Source organism: Herpailurus yagouaroundi, unplaced genomic scaffold (genome assembly GCF_014898765.1).
Source record: "Herpailurus yagouaroundi ecotype Mexico unplaced genomic scaffold, PumYag 28, whole genome shotgun sequence".
Lineage (NCBI taxonomy): Eukaryota > Metazoa > Chordata > Mammalia > Carnivora > Felidae > Herpailurus > Herpailurus yagouaroundi.
The window spans coordinates 75,918,191-75,934,542 of NW_024412376.1; the positions used below are offsets into that span (position 1 = coordinate 75,918,191).

The window sequence follows — 16,352 nt, forward strand, 5'->3', positions numbered from 1 at the left end:
AATGTACGTTATTTTATCCTGTACATAACGATAACATCTAACAAAGTGAAGACCATGGAGTCTATCAAAACAACTGTTTAGGAGGCTGGCTTCAGTAAATTTGGGGTAGGATGAAACCTGTTAGGTAAGATCTTCCCACATGTATCTCATTGCATTATTCAAATTCACAGATATTACTTATAATGTTTTCATTCAGGTCTTGTGTAATATATAACTCAGGACTGGTTAAAGTGATTGAATAGCCCCCTTCGTTTGCAGTTTTTCCTCACTGCTTCACCTTACAAAACCAGCCATCTGCTCAAGTCATAAATAAAAGCAAGAATGAGTCAGTGTAACCAGTATACAAAAATGATTAATAAAAATAACTAGTGTCTCTTTGCAATAGTGATATATACAAGCAATAGTGATATATACAAGCAATAGTGATGTTAGGCTTTTCTGCCTCAGGTTTATAGGTTTCGAAGAACATTTTTTTTTTTTTTTTTAATTTTTTTTTCCAACGTTTATTTATTTTTGGGACAGAGAGAGACAGAGCATGAACGGGGGAGGGGCAGAGAGACAGAGGGAGACACAGAATCGGAAACAGGCTCCAGGCTCTGAGCCATCAGCCCAGAGCCTGACGTGGGGCTCGAACTCCCGGACCGCGAGATCGTGACCTGGCTGAAGTCGGACGCTTAACCGACTGCGCCACCCAGGCGCCCCTTGTGTCTTAAGATAGACAAAATCTTACTTTAAAACATAACCACATACATATGCTATAAAAAGTAATACAATATTCTGAGATAAGATACTTAGGGGGAAAAATAAAACATTCCTTTTATCTTCACCTTTCAGATAAGTGGAAAGTCAGCCAACTGGGTTTCCACATCAATGGGGGGGGGGAGTGTTTTCAGGACTCAAGCAGAGGAGACCCTGAAAATTGGGCAAAAGGACAGGAAGTTCTGGTGGTCAGATAACACATTCAAACTGGATAAAGTCCAGAGTGCAAACGCTGAAACCCTGGATCTCATTCAATGGATAAATATTTACTGAGCACCTCCTACATGCTAAGCAACTGTTTCCTCTAATGGGGAAACCAAAAGAAGGCCAATCTTGCTTTCAGTGAGCTAAAGATGGTGGTAACAAAAATAGTTTGAGCTCTTCACAAGCCAGGCACTGTTTTAAGTAGTTATGATGAAGGAGCATAAGGCAGGTTGAGGGCAAAATACAAGCTAGCACCCCCACCCCCAGATGGGATATGTGTGATATTCCTCAGACACTCTTGGATGCTCAAGAACAGAGGAAAGGAAAGAAAAATGGTTAACTGATAGAAATCACAGTCATATAGGACATGGGTCTCCAGTTTACAAATATCTTAGTAAATTGCAAGAAAAAGGCAATTTCCTTTATGATTTTATTTTATATTTGAGAGAGTGTGAGTGGGGAAGGGGCAGAGAGAGACCGAGAGGCAGAATCCAAAGCAGCCTCCAGGCTCTGAGCTGCCAGCACAGCCCAATGCAGGGCTCGAACTCACATACCTCCAGATCATGACCTGAGTGGAAATTGGATGCTTAACTGAGCCACCCAGGTGCCCTAAGAGAAAGGCAATCTTATCAATAGCCTAATCTCCAGAAACCTATAGACTCCGTTTCTTGCAGCCGCAACCACCCATAATGATGTGGGGAACAAAGGCAAGAAGGAAATGGCAGGTAAAATTAAATTTCCTTATAATCTGCAGCCCAGTGATGGATACTGGAGGCTGGCAGAGTTAAATGTTTCTCCAGGAACTCCCTACTGTCTTAAAGTTAATACTTTGCTAGAGGGAAAGACAACCTTAGCTTGGTAATAGCAAGCCCTCAAATTTCTTAAGAGGCCTCTTTAGCATATCTAAGTCCCTCTGGAGGGGGCCCTTTTGTCTTTACCTCCTCCAATTCCCTAGTATATAACCAGTTACCTGGCACAACCCCAGTGCACGCAGCAATTCCTGCTCATGGGTCCTGTCCCTGTGCTTTAATAAAATCACCTTTTTGCACCAAAGATGTCTCCAAGAATTCTTTCTTGGTCGTAGGCTCCACACCATCCCACCATCACCCCAAAACTTCATGGGTCATTTTAGTTAATCGCCACAACAACCGTACAAGGTTTTGAGTGATACCCTATATCTTAACTACAGAGTAAGTTACTAAAACAGATTTCTGAAATATTTTGCACACACAATGAAATGAACAGTAAATGGCATTGGGTGAGAAAAATCCTCTGATTTCATATTCTAGTTAATGACCAAGCACACGTGGGAAAAGTTATCAAGTTGGATTTTAATTTTTCTCTCCCAAATAGGGTAATATTTATTGAAGACGGATCCCTTATACTTAAGTATCCCTTATGTTATTTTAATGTATTAAAAATGGTACTTTAACACATTTTCCCAGCAGTCTGAAGTTAGTTACTTTTTAAATGACAAGACCCAGAGAAATGACAAAAGATGAGGCCACCTTTTAATCCGATTTTAGAGCTGCTCTTTGAAGCAAATTCACACAACAACCAACCGAAGGAGGAGCTCAGTTCAATGCAACATTGAGCACCCGGTGGCGCTTAGTTAGCGCACTGTTTGTCAGTGAGGACTGCATACATAGACCCCAAAGTTCCGCCTCCGAAGTTATGATCGCTTCCCCGAATTAGCTCTACCTATGAAAACCAGATTTAAAAATCCCAGGGTTGCCTCTACTTTACTCTGTCCCCAAACCCCCAAGCAAACAGCGTTTAAAAGAAATCATTACAGTTCTATAACATAACTCGCACTGGGGAAGGACTAAACGGGAAGCCAGAAAACGCGACCCCCACCCCCTGGGAGGCAGGCGGGAGAAGCAAACACTGGGGGCGGGGACTGCGAACCTCGGTTCTCCGCAGGTGCCGGGAAACCACCTGCGGCTTCCCTACTCGGGCCCGCCGTGTGTCCTCGGGGTGCCAACCGGCATTTCCCCAGAGCTGGCTCGTCTCCAGGCGCCAGGCGGACGAGACCGCGTCCCTGGGCCTTCCCCGCGCGCTCTGGTCGCCCCGAGCTCGGGAGTGGGGGCAGGAGCCTGAGCTCCGCGGGCGGGAGGCTCCGAGCGCAGACGCGGCCCCCACCCCCTCCCGGGAGCGGACGGGCGGGCTGGGGCGGAGGAAGGGGCGGGGGCTGCGGGCCCCTGGATGCAGGAAGCTGAGTCTTTCCCGGGCGCCAGCTCTGCGGGCTGGGACACTATGACTTCGGCGCCGGGGCCCAGCGGGGCTCGCCCTGCAGGTAGGCCCGCGGGTGCCGAGGGGGCGCGGGGCAGCTTCCCCAGCGGGGCGCGCGGGCGGGGGCGGGGACGCGGGAGCTGGGCGGCCGGAAAGAGTTGCGGGTCTTGGAGGGAAGCGCGCAAGTCCGGTGGGGGCAGCTTGTTAAATGCCTTCTGGTCCAGAAAACCAGCCCGGGACTCCGTGCGGGGTCGCCGCCGCCTCAGGGCCGCCCGGGGTAGCGGCGCCCGGCGCTGGGGCGTGCCCGCTCCGCCTTTGTCCTCCGGACGGTTCTTTCTTGCCCGGCGTCGGGCCATTTAAACCTTGGGAGGCTGGCCGGGCGGCTGTTGGCACCTCCCGCGCCTGGGTTTTTTGAAAGTTGACTTTTGGAAGTTGGATCTGGTTTTGTGTTCTCCTGAGTAAAAAGTAAAAGGAAGTGGTTGAGTGCATAATAATGGAAGCATAAGCAGCCCGCGGGAGCGCCCCACCGGAGTCCCCCACAGGGGCCCCTGGTTATGCCCTGACTTGAGCTGGGGACAAAAACCGGGCCTTGGCTGCCTGTGCAGCCCCAGTGCCTCTCCCGCAGCCAGGGCCGTTTGTGGGTTTGGGTTGAAACCACATCTTTCTCTACAGTCAACTGCTAAACGTGTACTTTAGAACTTTCTTCCCTGTCACTTACTAATTATATCACTGATAGCTGAAGAAACTTCGAGCCTGGCCATAGTAAAATAAAAGGGGGTTGGGGGGAAGGAAGGAAGGAAGGAAAGGTTGAAACTCTAGAAGTTGATGCACAGTGCCTTTATTTCAGAGCTTTTTACTCGTTGCTGCACAAAACCAGGCTTGCCCCAGAGGCAAGTTGTAGGAAGTTCAGGGAGTGGCCTTGCCCTGGACGGACAGTGCAGGGTCCGGTGGCCACTCCCATTCTGAGGGGTGGGGAGCAGGGGCAGGGTTCAGGGATGCCGCCCACTTCCCCCTCCATTCTCATCCCATTGCTTTCCTTCTCCGTCCTGCGTCCTTCCTTTTTTGCCGTCTCACCCCCTTTTTCACTGTGTTCTAGGCCTGACGTGGTTTACTCAGTACAGGACTATTAAACAGATCCTTGATATGGGTAGATTTTCATAGATACTGCGGGGAATGATGGCGATGACCGTAGATACTGGAGAAGTTTGGAAAAACGAACACTTCGTTTAGGAAGGTAGATGTTTTCTCTGGTTGGAGGGGGTTAGCATGGCGACCTGAGTGCAGAGACGTGAGTCTGTAGGGGGACCCGGCTTTCAATCCCACTCCACAGCACTGTCCTGGGACAAGGCTGACGCACTGGCTGCCTCATGGGCTGTGGAGCTGAGGCAGAGAAAGCATCTAACGTGCTGGGCCACCAACAAATAGTGGCTGGTAGGGGAAAAAAAGGAGTGATTAGGTTGGTAAAAATTAAACTGATTTAAGGGGCAGAGAGGTGGTGGCCGCATCATGGTGGAAAGGAAAATTGCCTAAATCAGAGGCAAGGAGAAATGAAAAGAGGACAAGAGTCCAGTTTGATGACGGACCCATTTTTGATAGATTGCAGATGCACGGGAGTGTGCAAGTCTATTATATAGAGCATCTCCGTTAAAAATTTCTCCATGTTGACAGAGCCATTTACCCTTTTAGGCAGGCAACTTGTGTTCCTGCAGTGTAATGACACTTGTTAAAGTGTGCCCTTCCTGAAAATTTGTCTGCTTAGGACATACCGCCTGAGTCCCGATGTGTTTTCTGTGGCACCTGGGTAAAATTTATCAACTCCAGTAATGTATCAAATTTAGATTCTAATGTGTGTGCCGATCGCTTTCAGTGAACAAGTAGCCAGAACAGAATGGCAGCTGGACCTGATCCATAACTGGGGGTGCAGGATGCAGGGCGCACATTTATATTGGAGCAGGGTTTGAGCTGGCAAGGGTCTGAAGTAAAGTTCTCAGACCGTTTCCTTCTGTGTCAGTATTAACAGTAAAACACTTTTGGAAGATCCCTCAGAGATTGCCAAATCTGTTGACTTTGAAACAACGTTATGTTTTAAAAGATTGATTGATTGATTGATTGATTGGGGGGGAGGGGAAGGGGCAGAGAGAGAGGTGGGAAGGGGCAGAGAGAGAATCCCATGCAGGCTCTGCACTGTCAATACAGAGCCTGACGCAGGGTTTGAACTCACGAACCTCGAGATCGCGACCTGAGCCGACATCAAGAGTTGGACACTTAACTGACTGAGCCACCACCCAGGTGCCCTGAAACAATGTTGTTTTAAGTTATCTTGAGTTACTTAAAACTGGCTGTCTTTCCTAAATCTGTGGGTCATGTCTAAGTGGAAGGCAGTATTTGAGACAACCCAGATGCACAGCTTAGATACCTAGCCGGGAGGAACGGCACAGTTCCTTCCTTAGACTATAAACAATGAACTTTAAGGACCCGATCGAGTACACATCTCCAGTGCCTTCACCCTCCATGACTTGAGTTAGTTTGGTGACGGGGCCATTTGCCACAGCGTCCACCCTCTCTCTGCCCTTTGGGCGGCCTGACGCTCACTAACCGATGAGCAAAAGCTGGAAGAGGTGAGCTGCTGGGCCTGCTATGTTGCACACCGTGGTAAGAGATCTGTGCTTCCCAAACTGTGCAGCTTCCCAGGGAGTGAATGGGGCGATTGTCCTTCACGTAGAGATGGAATGTGTTTAGTTTGAGTTGTGTTGTTTCTTTATTGTCTAATTGATTTGAAGAGAAGGAGGTGAGGCTATTAAAAGGAGGTAGATCCTGGAGCGCATTTGAAAATGGAAGGTGAGAAAATTCCTGGGCCTTAGTAGAGCAGTGTGGGGAGCAGGAAGTAATCCCCGTAGACAGGGTGTGAGGTGGGAAGTGTTGAGGGCACAGCAGTGTGTGGAGGCGGAAGTATTCCAGGTAGAACAATGTGTGGAGTAAAAAGTATCCCGAGTGGAGCAGTGTGTTCGTAGGCGGTATCCCCAGGTAGAGGGGAGGCTTAGTAGGAAGTGTCCCTGGTGGAGCAGTGTATAAAGTCACCCCCTAGAACACTGTGGTGTAGGAAGTACTCCGTGTATGGAGCACAGAGTATCTCGATAGGAAGCATACCAGCGGAAGCCTGTGGAATAGGAAGACTATTTGGTGGAGCAGTGTGTGAAGTAGGAAGCCCCCCCCCTCCCTCCCCCCCCCCCCCCAAGCACCGTGTGCAGGACGAGGCTTGCCCAGGTGCAGGTGCAGCAACAGCTAGGAGGAAACATCTGGGCAGAGAGGTGTGTGCCAAGGAAGCTGTCCTTAGATAGAGCCCGGTTTTGGCAGGAAGTGGTTCACGTCGAGCAAGGTGTGGAGTAGGAAGTATCCCAGGTAAAGCAGAATGGGAGAAAACATCCTGGGTAGCATGCAGAGCGTGCTGTCCCCTAGAGAGCGGCGGGTAGTATGGAAGTTTCTGCGTAAAGCAGTTTGTGGAGTAGGAAGCGTAGGACGTAACCTCCGGTGAGCAGTGTGCGGAATAGGAAGTGTCTGCAGTAGGAAAGTATGGAGAGAAGGAAGCGGGGCGTGAAGTGGAGCTACCCCCCATACAGCGGTATGACTGGTGTCTGGAGTAGGAAACCTTCTGGGTAGAGTAGTTGTTGGAGTAAGAAGAGTAGAACATATTCCCAGTAGAGTAGTATGTGGAGCAAGTAGGATGTGTCCTGGGTAGGTAAACGTGTGAGTGGTACCCCAGTAAGCAGTGTAGGAGACGCCAGGTACCTGGTAGAGCCTGTGGTGCGTGGGTGATGATAGGTCACCCGGAGAGCAGGGTGTGGAATAGGGGGTGTCCCCTAGAGAGCAGGCTGGAGTTGGGAGATATCCTAGTAGGGTCTTCAGGGTGGCTCAGTCGGTTGAGCATGGACTCTCTTCAGCTCAGATATGATCTCATGGTTCGTGGGCTCCATGCTGAAGGCGCAGAGCCTGTTTGGGACTCTACCTCTCTCTGCCCCTCCCCCACTCACGTTTTTTTTCTCTCTCTCTCTCTCTCTCTCTTTTCAATAAATTTTTATTTTTTAAGGAGGTATCCAAATAGAACAGTGCATGGAGTAGGAAGGAAACCAGGTGAGCTGGCGGGGTGGGGGGATGCATTAGGGAGGCTGCTCTTTACTCCTAAGCCTAAGCTCTGGTATAAAAATCAAATCACCTTGTTAAAAATGCAGATTTCTCCCTCTCCTGGGATTCTGATTCTACAAATCTGGGTTAGGACCCAGGAATGTGCATTTTATCACCCAGGCCAGGAATTGATGCAAAGACTGAGGAAAGCAGATGAGGGTCTGTCGGACAGCAGGAGGGCCTTCGTGGGGTCCTCACTAGGTCTGGATACTGGGGGAATTCCAGGAGGAATCGGCTGAAAGTGAGTGGTAAAGGGCACAGAATTGAATGCCAGCCTCACCCTCATCTCAGGGCCGATTTCTGTCAGGGAGGAGGTGTGAAGGTAGAACAATCTGGTGTCCGGGAGAGAAGGCAACAGGACCCTCCTGGTTAGAAGGGGTGGGTGGGAGGGTCTGTTGTGTTTCCTTCAGTGACATCGGCGGAGAGGACCATCTTGCTACACTGTTCATATTTGTTTATTCATTACTTTCCTTCCCCTCTGGGCTAAGTTTATCAGGCAGAAACACAGTCATGGGTGTATGGGCCTGTATTGTAGAAGATGCTAGACCCGTTGTGCCTTATAGTACAGCAGCCACCAGCCACCATGGTTATTTAAGTTGAAATGAGAAGCTGAGTTCCTTAGCTGTACTAGCCCCACTTCAAGTGCTGGACAGCCACATGTGGTCCGTGGCTAGCATATGGGACAGCACAGGTACAGAACCATTCCGTCATCACAGACAGTTCAGCTGCACAGCACTGTTCTAGCGAGTAGAGAAGGACGCCGTGAAAGGTGGCCCAGAGGGTGGGGAAGTCTGAGCACGGGTCGAGAGCAGAGGGTCTCCATCACGTGATGGGTTGTAAGTGCACATAAATCATTCGGGAGACCCAAAGTTTAAGCCTTTACCCTTGCTCCTTCCCTTTCCCTGCCCCAAACTTCTACCGTTTCCGTTTCAGAGGGGGATCCGGTATTAACCAGACGCCGTGTTTTGGTTTTCCTGTGTTTTTAATTCCTTTTCGGTTTTAGAGAATATCTGCAAAAACATTTTCCGCTGAACAATTCCGTATCTCATTTGTGCTCCACATCACAGAATCGTGTTACTTCAGGTATATTTTGCATGAATGCATTTGCATAATGTTTCCTCCATTTATCTTGATAATATTCTTTTCTGTTTTGCAAATAAGAGTGCTGGGTGAGAAAGAATTGAGCTGTTAATTTATGGTTCATTTATCTATTAAGTTCCCTTCCTTTTCATATACTTTTGACTTTTAAACTAAGCAAAACCAGAGAAGGGTTCACAGTGTGGGAGTCCTGCAGTGTGTTACTAGTCAAAGAGTAAATTAACCAAATTCAATTTTTTAAATAGGTGTGGAGGAAAACATGACCGAAACAGATGCCTTCTATGTGAGGTAAAAACGTGCTCTTGCCTGACAAACGTCTCTTCCTTTGCTGGTCAAGATCAGTCTGTAAGAAGCAAGAATGGCCCCGGGGAAGCAGCAGAGCAGAGAATGGCGAGTGTTAGCGCTGGGAGAGCTAACTTGTAGAGCCTCGGGTTGGCCGCTGCCCCTGGTCGAGGTTCAGGACCTACAGTGATGTCCAAAGTACTTAGCAACGGGGGTGGCATGGGCCCTGGAGCCAGAGCCGGGCCTGGGCGGGCTGTTGTCCCTGGTTCCTGGAGAAAAGACATCCCTGGGGTGACTGGGGGTGGGGAGCTCCAGGTAGCTGCTGTTTACCAACCAGTACAGAAATATTTCTGTCAGGCTTTCCCAGTGCACACCAGTATCATGTCACCCTGGCAAAGGAGGAGGAAACAGGAGCCCTCTGTCTACCCTACCCATTGATCTTGGGCTGGGAGGAGCTCATTATTTAATATGACATAGTGATTGTTGTTTATAAACCTTTCGTTAACAGTGAAACATTTGATCCGGCAGAAAAGTACAAAATGGACCACAAGAGGAGAGGAACCGCTTTAATCTTCAATCATGAGAGGTTCTCCTGGCGTTTAACACTGCCAGAAAGGCGGGGCACCAGCGCAGACAGAGACAATCTTAGGCGCAGGTAATAGTTGTTGTGTTTGTTTTTTAATGTTTATATTTGAAAGTGAGCGGGGTAGGGGCAGAGAGGGAGAGAATCCCAAGCAGGCTCTGTGCTGTCAGCACAATTCCCAGTGTGGGGCTCGAACTCACAAACCAGGAGATCATGACCTGAGCTGAAATCAAGAGTGGCTTAAGTGACTGAGCCACCCCAGGTGCCCCACAGGTGCTAGTTTTATCCACACGTCAAGATGATGACCTATTTAATAAAATGACACTCACCAAAACGTGTCCACACTGATGAAATAGAGTATCAGGATGAGCCTCATTTGGGCACAGCATCCCTTGAGAACTTGCCTGAATTTTCTTCCTAACCTTGTTCTATTAGATGTAAAATCATTACATATATATTTACATTGCTGTATCCTAACTTGAATCAGCTTTCAGTATGAGTAAATCCTTTCCTGCTGTGGGTGAGCAAGGAGAACTATCATTGTCATATTTCGCTTTTTCTTCCCCCCTCCAAAGAAAAGTCAACTTAGAGGTCATAAAAACACGTATAGATTCCTCAGGGAAATAGGGGTATAGGACGACTTTGAGCAGCTCGTAAGCTAATACCCAGTTTGTCACCAGGTTTTCAGAGCTAGGATTTGAAGTGAAATGCTTTAATGATCTGAAAGCAGAGGAGCTCCTGCTCACAATCCATGAGGGTAAGTAGTTTTCCTGTTCGTCTTCTGAGGGGATGGATTGCTTCAGTTACCCTCTCCAGAATCCAGATAATTAACTATGCTGGAAAAATGTCTGACCAACTACTTTAGCATGGGTTACAGGTTTCGGTTGTGCCTCTTTGCTTATGTGTTACTACTGGATTCAGAGACTCTTCCAAAGGATTTTGCCTCTGAATTTATATGTAGCATACCACCCGCTAACAGGCTGGTCATTCCAGAAATGAATGAATCAAGTCTAAACTGCAAACACTACAGATGCTGGGCAGTCAGGTGTTAATTGACTCCTTCCATACCCAGGTTTTTTTACTGGCTTCAACAAATTGTGGATTTACAAAACAAACAAAAACTGGATTTATATATATTGTCTCTAAATTTCTGCATCACTATGCAGTAGGTATTTTCACAACTTATGTTTATAATAATTACTGCACACTGTGGATTTTCAAGTCATTTGCCAATGGACTATTATAATATTTACATAATTATTTAAACCTCAGAGCTTTTTAAAAATTGAGGTATAAATGATATGTAACATTGTATTAGTTTCAGATATACAACATAATGATTCAGTATTTGTATACATTGTAAAATGGTCACCACAGTGTCTGGTTACCATACAGAGGTACAGAAAAGCTTTGGTTTTTTTTTTTTTTAATTCTTTTAAAATGTTTATTTTTGAGACCGAGAGAGAGCATGAATGGGGGAGGGTCAGAGAGAGAGGGAGACACAGAATCCGAAGCAGGCTCCAGGCTCTGAGCTGTCAGCATAGAGCCCGACGCGGGGCTGGAACTCACGGGCCTCGAGATCGTGACCTGAGCTGAAGTCGGAGGCTCAACCGACTGAGCCACCCAGGTGCCCCGAAAAGTTGGTTTTTTTTTGTGTGTGATAAAGACTTTAAAAATTTACTTAGCAACTTTCAGATATGCAATACAGTATTCTTATAGGTGATATGCTGTACATTATATCCCCATGACTTAACTGTATAATCGGAAGTCTTGTACCTTTTAACCCACTTCACCCCCACCCACCCACCAGCAACCACCCATCTATCCTCTTTATCAGTAAGTTTGTTTTTTAAACTCCACATATAAGTGAGATTATATAGTATAGGTCTTTCTTGAATTTATTTCATTGAGCATAAAGACCTCAAGATCCATCCATGTTGTTGCAAAGGCCAAGATTTCCTTTTTTATGGCTGAATAATATTCTTGCATGTGTATCTCTATATAGGGAAAGGTAGATGTCTATGTATATAATTTTCTTCATCCATTCATTGATGAACACTTAGGTTGTTTTCATATCTTGGCTGTTGTGCTCCAATAAACAACGGGGCTGCAGGTATCTTTCCAAATTAGTGTTTTCATAAATACCCAGAGGTGGAATTGTTGGATCGTTTTTAATTTTTTGAGGCACCTCCATACAAGACTTCTTTAATCTGTAAGTCACTTTAATTTTAACTGGCTCCTTACCAGGTTTTCTACTTCGCTTACTCATCTGCTTTGGAGGACATACGTCTCATGTCTTAATATTCTTTGGAAGCTGTAAGTGCTACAGACATGATGAAGCTGCTGCATTCACTGGAGGGGCAGCAGAACACAGCACTTGCTAAGTAGTAGTTGCCGGTCTTTCCAGTCTGCTCTAAGAAGCTCTCTGCTAATTCAGAGAAACTTTTATTGATGCCACAGCAATCCCATTATATTTTCCTGTCATTATTCTGTATTGTAGAAAAGTTAATGGAATTTGTTTAAACCCTTTGAACTTTTAATAGGTTGTTAAAAATCAGGTACGGTATGATGTAAATTTCCCTTTGATTAAAGACTAAGACCTTACATTCTCATTATGTACTCTTTACATTTAGTGTAACACATTTTCCTCTTCCATCATATGTAACTTTAGTATTAGTAAATTCTCTTTCTCTATGTAGACAGTAAACATCTTCATTTCTGTATGAACTTTTGTGGCCCTTTATAGCATCATCTTCTAGCCACATAGATGCCGATTGCTTTTTATGTGTTTTCCTGAGTCATGGCGAAGGCAGTCACATTTATGCACAAGATACCAAGATTGAAATTCAGACTTTGACTGGCTTATTCAAAGGAGACAAATGTCAGAGCCTAGTTGGAAAACCCAAGATATTTATTATTCAGGTAAGACTGATTATGGTACAACCTAACTATGAAGTCCATGGTTCTGTACGTGTAATTCTAGCTTTATTTTTGTTAAGATTTATTTTTGGGAGAGTGCAAGCAGGGGAGGGGCAGCGAGAGGGGGACAGAAGATCTGAAGTGGGCTCTGTGCTGACAGCAGACAGCCCAGTGTGGGACTCAAACTCACGAATAACGAGATCATGACCTGAGCTGAAGTTGGATGTTCACAACTGAGCCACCCAGGTGCCCCATATACATGTAATTATAAAGAGCACCAGCCAATTTTGAAAGTAACTTTCTCCAGTAACTGGAAAGGCCCCTTTGGCCTCCTAGTCAATCAGAGTTGCAATTAGTAGTAGTTCCTTCTTAACAAGGAATAAATATTTTCAGTTTCTGGGGCGCCTGGGTGGCTCAGTCAGGTAAGTGTCCAACTTCAGCTCAGGTCATGATATTGTGGTTTGTGAGTTTGAGCCCCACAATGGGCTGTGTGCTAACAGCTCAGAGCCTAGAGCCTGCCTTGGATTCTGTGTCTCCCTCTCTGTGCCCTTCCCCCGCTCATGCTCTTTCTCTCTGAAAAATAAACATTAAATTTTTTTTTTTTTTAATTTAAACTTTTTTTTTCAGTTTCTTTTTGACTTGGGTTGACATTTGAAAGGACTCAAAATGGTGGCTCAGTCGGTTAAGCGTCTGACTTCAGCTCAGGTCATGATCTCACAGTCTGTGAGTTCGAGCCCTGCATCGGGCTCTGTGCTGACAGCTTAGAGCCTGGAGCCTGCTTTGGATTCTGTGTCTCCCTCTCTCTCTGCCCCTCCCCCCCCATCAAAAAATGTTAAAAATTTTTGAAAGGACTCAAAGTAACTAATGTGCTACCCTCTGGCCTGGCCCAGTGTCAGGTGCAGCCGTCAGTGAAGGGGTCTCTGACTGAAGAGCACCAGGCCTGGAGGCCAGTGAGCAGAACGCAGGCAGAGTTCCTGTTCTAGCTTGCTTCACCCCTCCACCTTTTTCCTTCAAGCTGGTATTAGGGATGAAGACAATTTTTGGCCCGAATAACCTCACTCACCACGTCAATAAGGAGTTCGAACAAAGGAGAATTCCTGATGTCCCAGTGCTGCAATTCTGTATTTCCGTAAACGGCATGGAGGGCATGGCCACATTCAACCTGCCATAACACCTTGAGGGAAGCGAGCAGGGACATCTCTAAGAAGTTAAGGATGATCGTGGTTTCTTGTTGGGAACTGCATTAAAGTATCTGTCACATGCAGTTGGAAGTTAACAGCTCTACATGCAGCCTGGCTAGGCTGGAGACATAAATTTGAGAGTTAACGAGATGAATGACAGTGGCAGCCACGGGAGTGGATGAGTTTACCCACGCCAAGCATAGCTTGAGAAATGAGTGCAAAACAGCCCCGAGGGACGCCACTGAGGAATGAGCAGAGGAGAGACACTGAGCGGGATGGTCCAGAGAATGGGGGAGTGGGGGGAGTTCAGGGAAAAAGGGAGTGGCCAGCACTGTCAGAGACACAAAGTTGGGAGCCGCTGTGGGGAGATGGCCACGAAGGAAGAAAATATTTTGCCGTTACTTCTCTCTGCCTCCAATTCTTCATCTGTGAAAGGGGGGTATAGGAGCACTGCCTCACGGGCTGGTTGTGAGGCTAAAACAGCGTGGCAGCCTAACAAGCACTTAGAACAGTGCCGAACGCCTGCAAGTCCTCAGTAGGCTGGCTCTTTTTCTTACTGCAACTGATTGGGCAAGTAATGGCATCAAATTCTAGGTGTTCGGTGTAGGAAGACGGTGAAAAATAAGGTCTGAAAATAAGCTTGGTATTACGAAGTTAAGATTAAAATCTCCCTGCAAAAATGGAATATTGGAGATCTCCTATTTATCAGGTAACTCTGAAATCACTCCGGGCTTTTTTCTTTAAAAGCTTACAAAAACCCATTTCAGAACGAGGGATGCACTTACCACAACCAAATCTTACTAGGTCACTGGATGAGGTTCACTAGGTCTGCCAGAACAAAGTACAGACCGGGTGGCTTAAACAACAGAAATTTTCTTAACGGTCCTGGAGGTTAGAAATCGGAGATCAAGGTGCCCGTTCTCCTTGGCCTGGAGGTGGCTGCCTTTTTTCCTCTGTGCATCTCTGTGTCCCGATCTCTTATAGACCACTAGTTATAGATTAAGATCATTGTAGACCTCAATTTTACCTTTTTTAAAGGCCATATATCCAAATACAGTCACATTTGAGACCCTGAGGGACAGGACTTCTGCATACAAATGGGAAGGGGTGACAAAATTCAGCCCATAATAGGCATTTAAGAGTAGAAATTAACGTTAGCCTTTGTGTGAAAATTAATGGCTAAGAATTTGAGACCTCACTATACAGTGTAAGCGAAAGGAAAAGGGCACATTAAAAGAGGTCTTCTCAGGTCAGGTGGTGGCGTCCTTTTAGCCCTACTTTGACAATGTATTGCAGCAGCTAGGCAAGCACCGCCCTATCTGGGCGTGTATTCCCTGATTCAACAGAAACGTTGGGCAAATACTGTAGCTTTTCAAAGAAGGGGTGTGTCTGGTGCTGTGGTGTGGTTACTTCATAAGAAACTCAAAACCAGAGGCTTTCTCCTCCACACTGTACCTTTCAATCAACACAGTCTGGTGTACGGTTGAGCATGACAATTTAAATTTTTTTTTCAACGTTTATTTATTTTTGGGACAGAGAGAGACAGAGCATGAACGGGGGAGGGGCAGAGAGAGAGGGAGACACAGAATCGGAAACAGGCTCCAGGCTCTGAGCCATCAGCCCAGAGCCCGACGCGGGGCTCGAACTCACGGACCGCGAGATCGTGACCTGGCTGAAGTCGGACGCTTAACCGACTGAGCATGACAATTTAAAAAAAAATTTTTTTTGTAACATTTTTGAGAGAGACAGAACACGAGTGGGGGAGGGGCAGAGAGAGAGAGCGAGACACAGACACAGAATCCAAAGCAGGCTCCAGGCTCCGAGCTGTCGGCACAGAGCCTGACGCAGGGCTTGAACTCACAAGCAGTGAGATCATGCCCTGAGCTGAAGTCGGACACCAACCGACTGAGCAAGCCACCCAGGGGCCCCGAGGATGCCAGTTTTTTAAAGGCCTTAATTAAAAGGGCGCTTGGGTGGCTCAGTCAAAAGTGTGTGACTCTTGATTTTGGCTCAGGTCATGATCTCATGGTTTCTGAGACAGCCCCGACTCTGGCTGACAGTATGGAGCTTGCTTGGGATTCTCTCCCTCTTTCTCTCTCTGACCCTCCCCGGCTCATGCTCTCTCAAGCATTTAAAAAAAACAACAACAACAAAAAAAAAAAACGAGTAGGGAAAAACTGTCAGGTGAATTTGCTCTAAAATTTGACTGCATGTTTTTTGAAGTTTTATAAAGTAGCTTCTGTTGATGTTAAGATGTGCTCAATTATACATTCACTGTAAACATTAAGCCGTGGGAAGAAAAGAATAGGTTAGAAAAGGAAATGGTTTTCCTCCTTGTCTCGTAGGCATGTCGGGGAGACCAGCATGATGTGCCAGTCATTCCTCTGGATGTAGTGGATCATCAAAAAAACATGCTGGATGTCAACATAACCCAGGTGGATGCGGCCTCAGTTTCCACACTGCCTGCTGGAGCAGACTTTCTCATGTGTTACTCAGTTGCAGAAGGTGGGTGTGTGTTTAGTACAAACAGAATTGGTTTCCTGACTTGAGTTCCATTAGTTTTGCCTCACCTTGACTAGAGAGACTGGTATTTATCTGATCAAGGTGATTTGATCATGAAGTTCACATCTTCGGTCACATCTTCGGCACAGGGTGATACATCAAGTGTAAAGTAACTTCTAGAAAAGTCATTCCTGAGAACTAGGTTTAAGCTACAAGTTACATCCAATAATTGGTAATAGGCTGCTAACACTCATTTTGATAGTGTTGTAATAATATTCACAGAAAGTGTTGTTGAAACTCCTGTGATGACCGTTTTTCTTTGTGCAGTAAGCTGTGTTTTTCTTTCTAATCTCTTGTGTTAAAAGCCACTGCCTGGGGGCGCCTGGGTGGCGCAGTCGGTTAAGCGTCCGACT

General features: G+C 46.5%; 2 protein-coding genes and 1 long non-coding RNA gene across 15 annotated transcripts in view; 2 read left to right on the forward strand and 1 right to left on the reverse strand.

Moving 5' to 3' along the window:
* Positions 1 to 16,352, forward strand: part of PLA2G12A (phospholipase A2 group XIIA) — a 41,578-nt gene that overhangs the window by 24,028 nt on the left and 1,198 nt on the right. For 2 of the 8 annotated variants that reach the window (XM_040476293.1, XM_040476358.1), the window contains exons 4-8: positions 8,718 to 8,760; positions 9,263 to 9,409; positions 10,018 to 10,094; positions 12,084 to 12,259; positions 15,783 to 15,942. In XM_040476293.1, coding sequence (XP_040332227.1) covers positions 8,718 to 8,760; positions 9,263 to 9,409; positions 10,018 to 10,094; positions 12,084 to 12,259; positions 15,783 to 15,942 — 603 coding nt within the window. Of the gene's footprint in view, positions 1 to 3,141; positions 3,260 to 8,365; positions 8,458 to 8,717; positions 8,810 to 9,262; positions 9,410 to 10,017; positions 10,095 to 12,083; positions 12,260 to 15,782; positions 15,943 to 16,352 lie in introns of those variants that run through there. The other 6 variants (XM_040476307.1, XM_040476326.1, XM_040476298.1 and 3 more) reach the window with 6 other exon arrangements.
* Positions 2,449 to 16,352, reverse strand: part of MCUB (mitochondrial calcium uniporter dominant negative subunit beta) — a 109,247-nt gene continuing 95,343 nt past the window's right edge. For all 6 annotated transcript variants that reach the window (XM_040476384.1, XM_040476408.1, XM_040476373.1 and 3 more), the window contains one exon: positions 2,449 to 3,649. In XM_040476384.1, the coding sequence (XP_040332318.1) occupies positions 3,458 to 3,649 (192 nt within the window). In that variant the 3' untranslated portion in view covers positions 2,449 to 3,457. The remainder of the gene's footprint in view (positions 3,650 to 16,352) is intronic.
* On the forward strand, positions 13,748 to 14,939 carry LOC121031144 (uncharacterized). The gene is made up of 2 exons (XR_005790581.1): positions 13,748 to 14,031; positions 14,064 to 14,939. It is a non-coding gene; the product is annotated as an uncharacterized LOC121031144 (long non-coding RNA).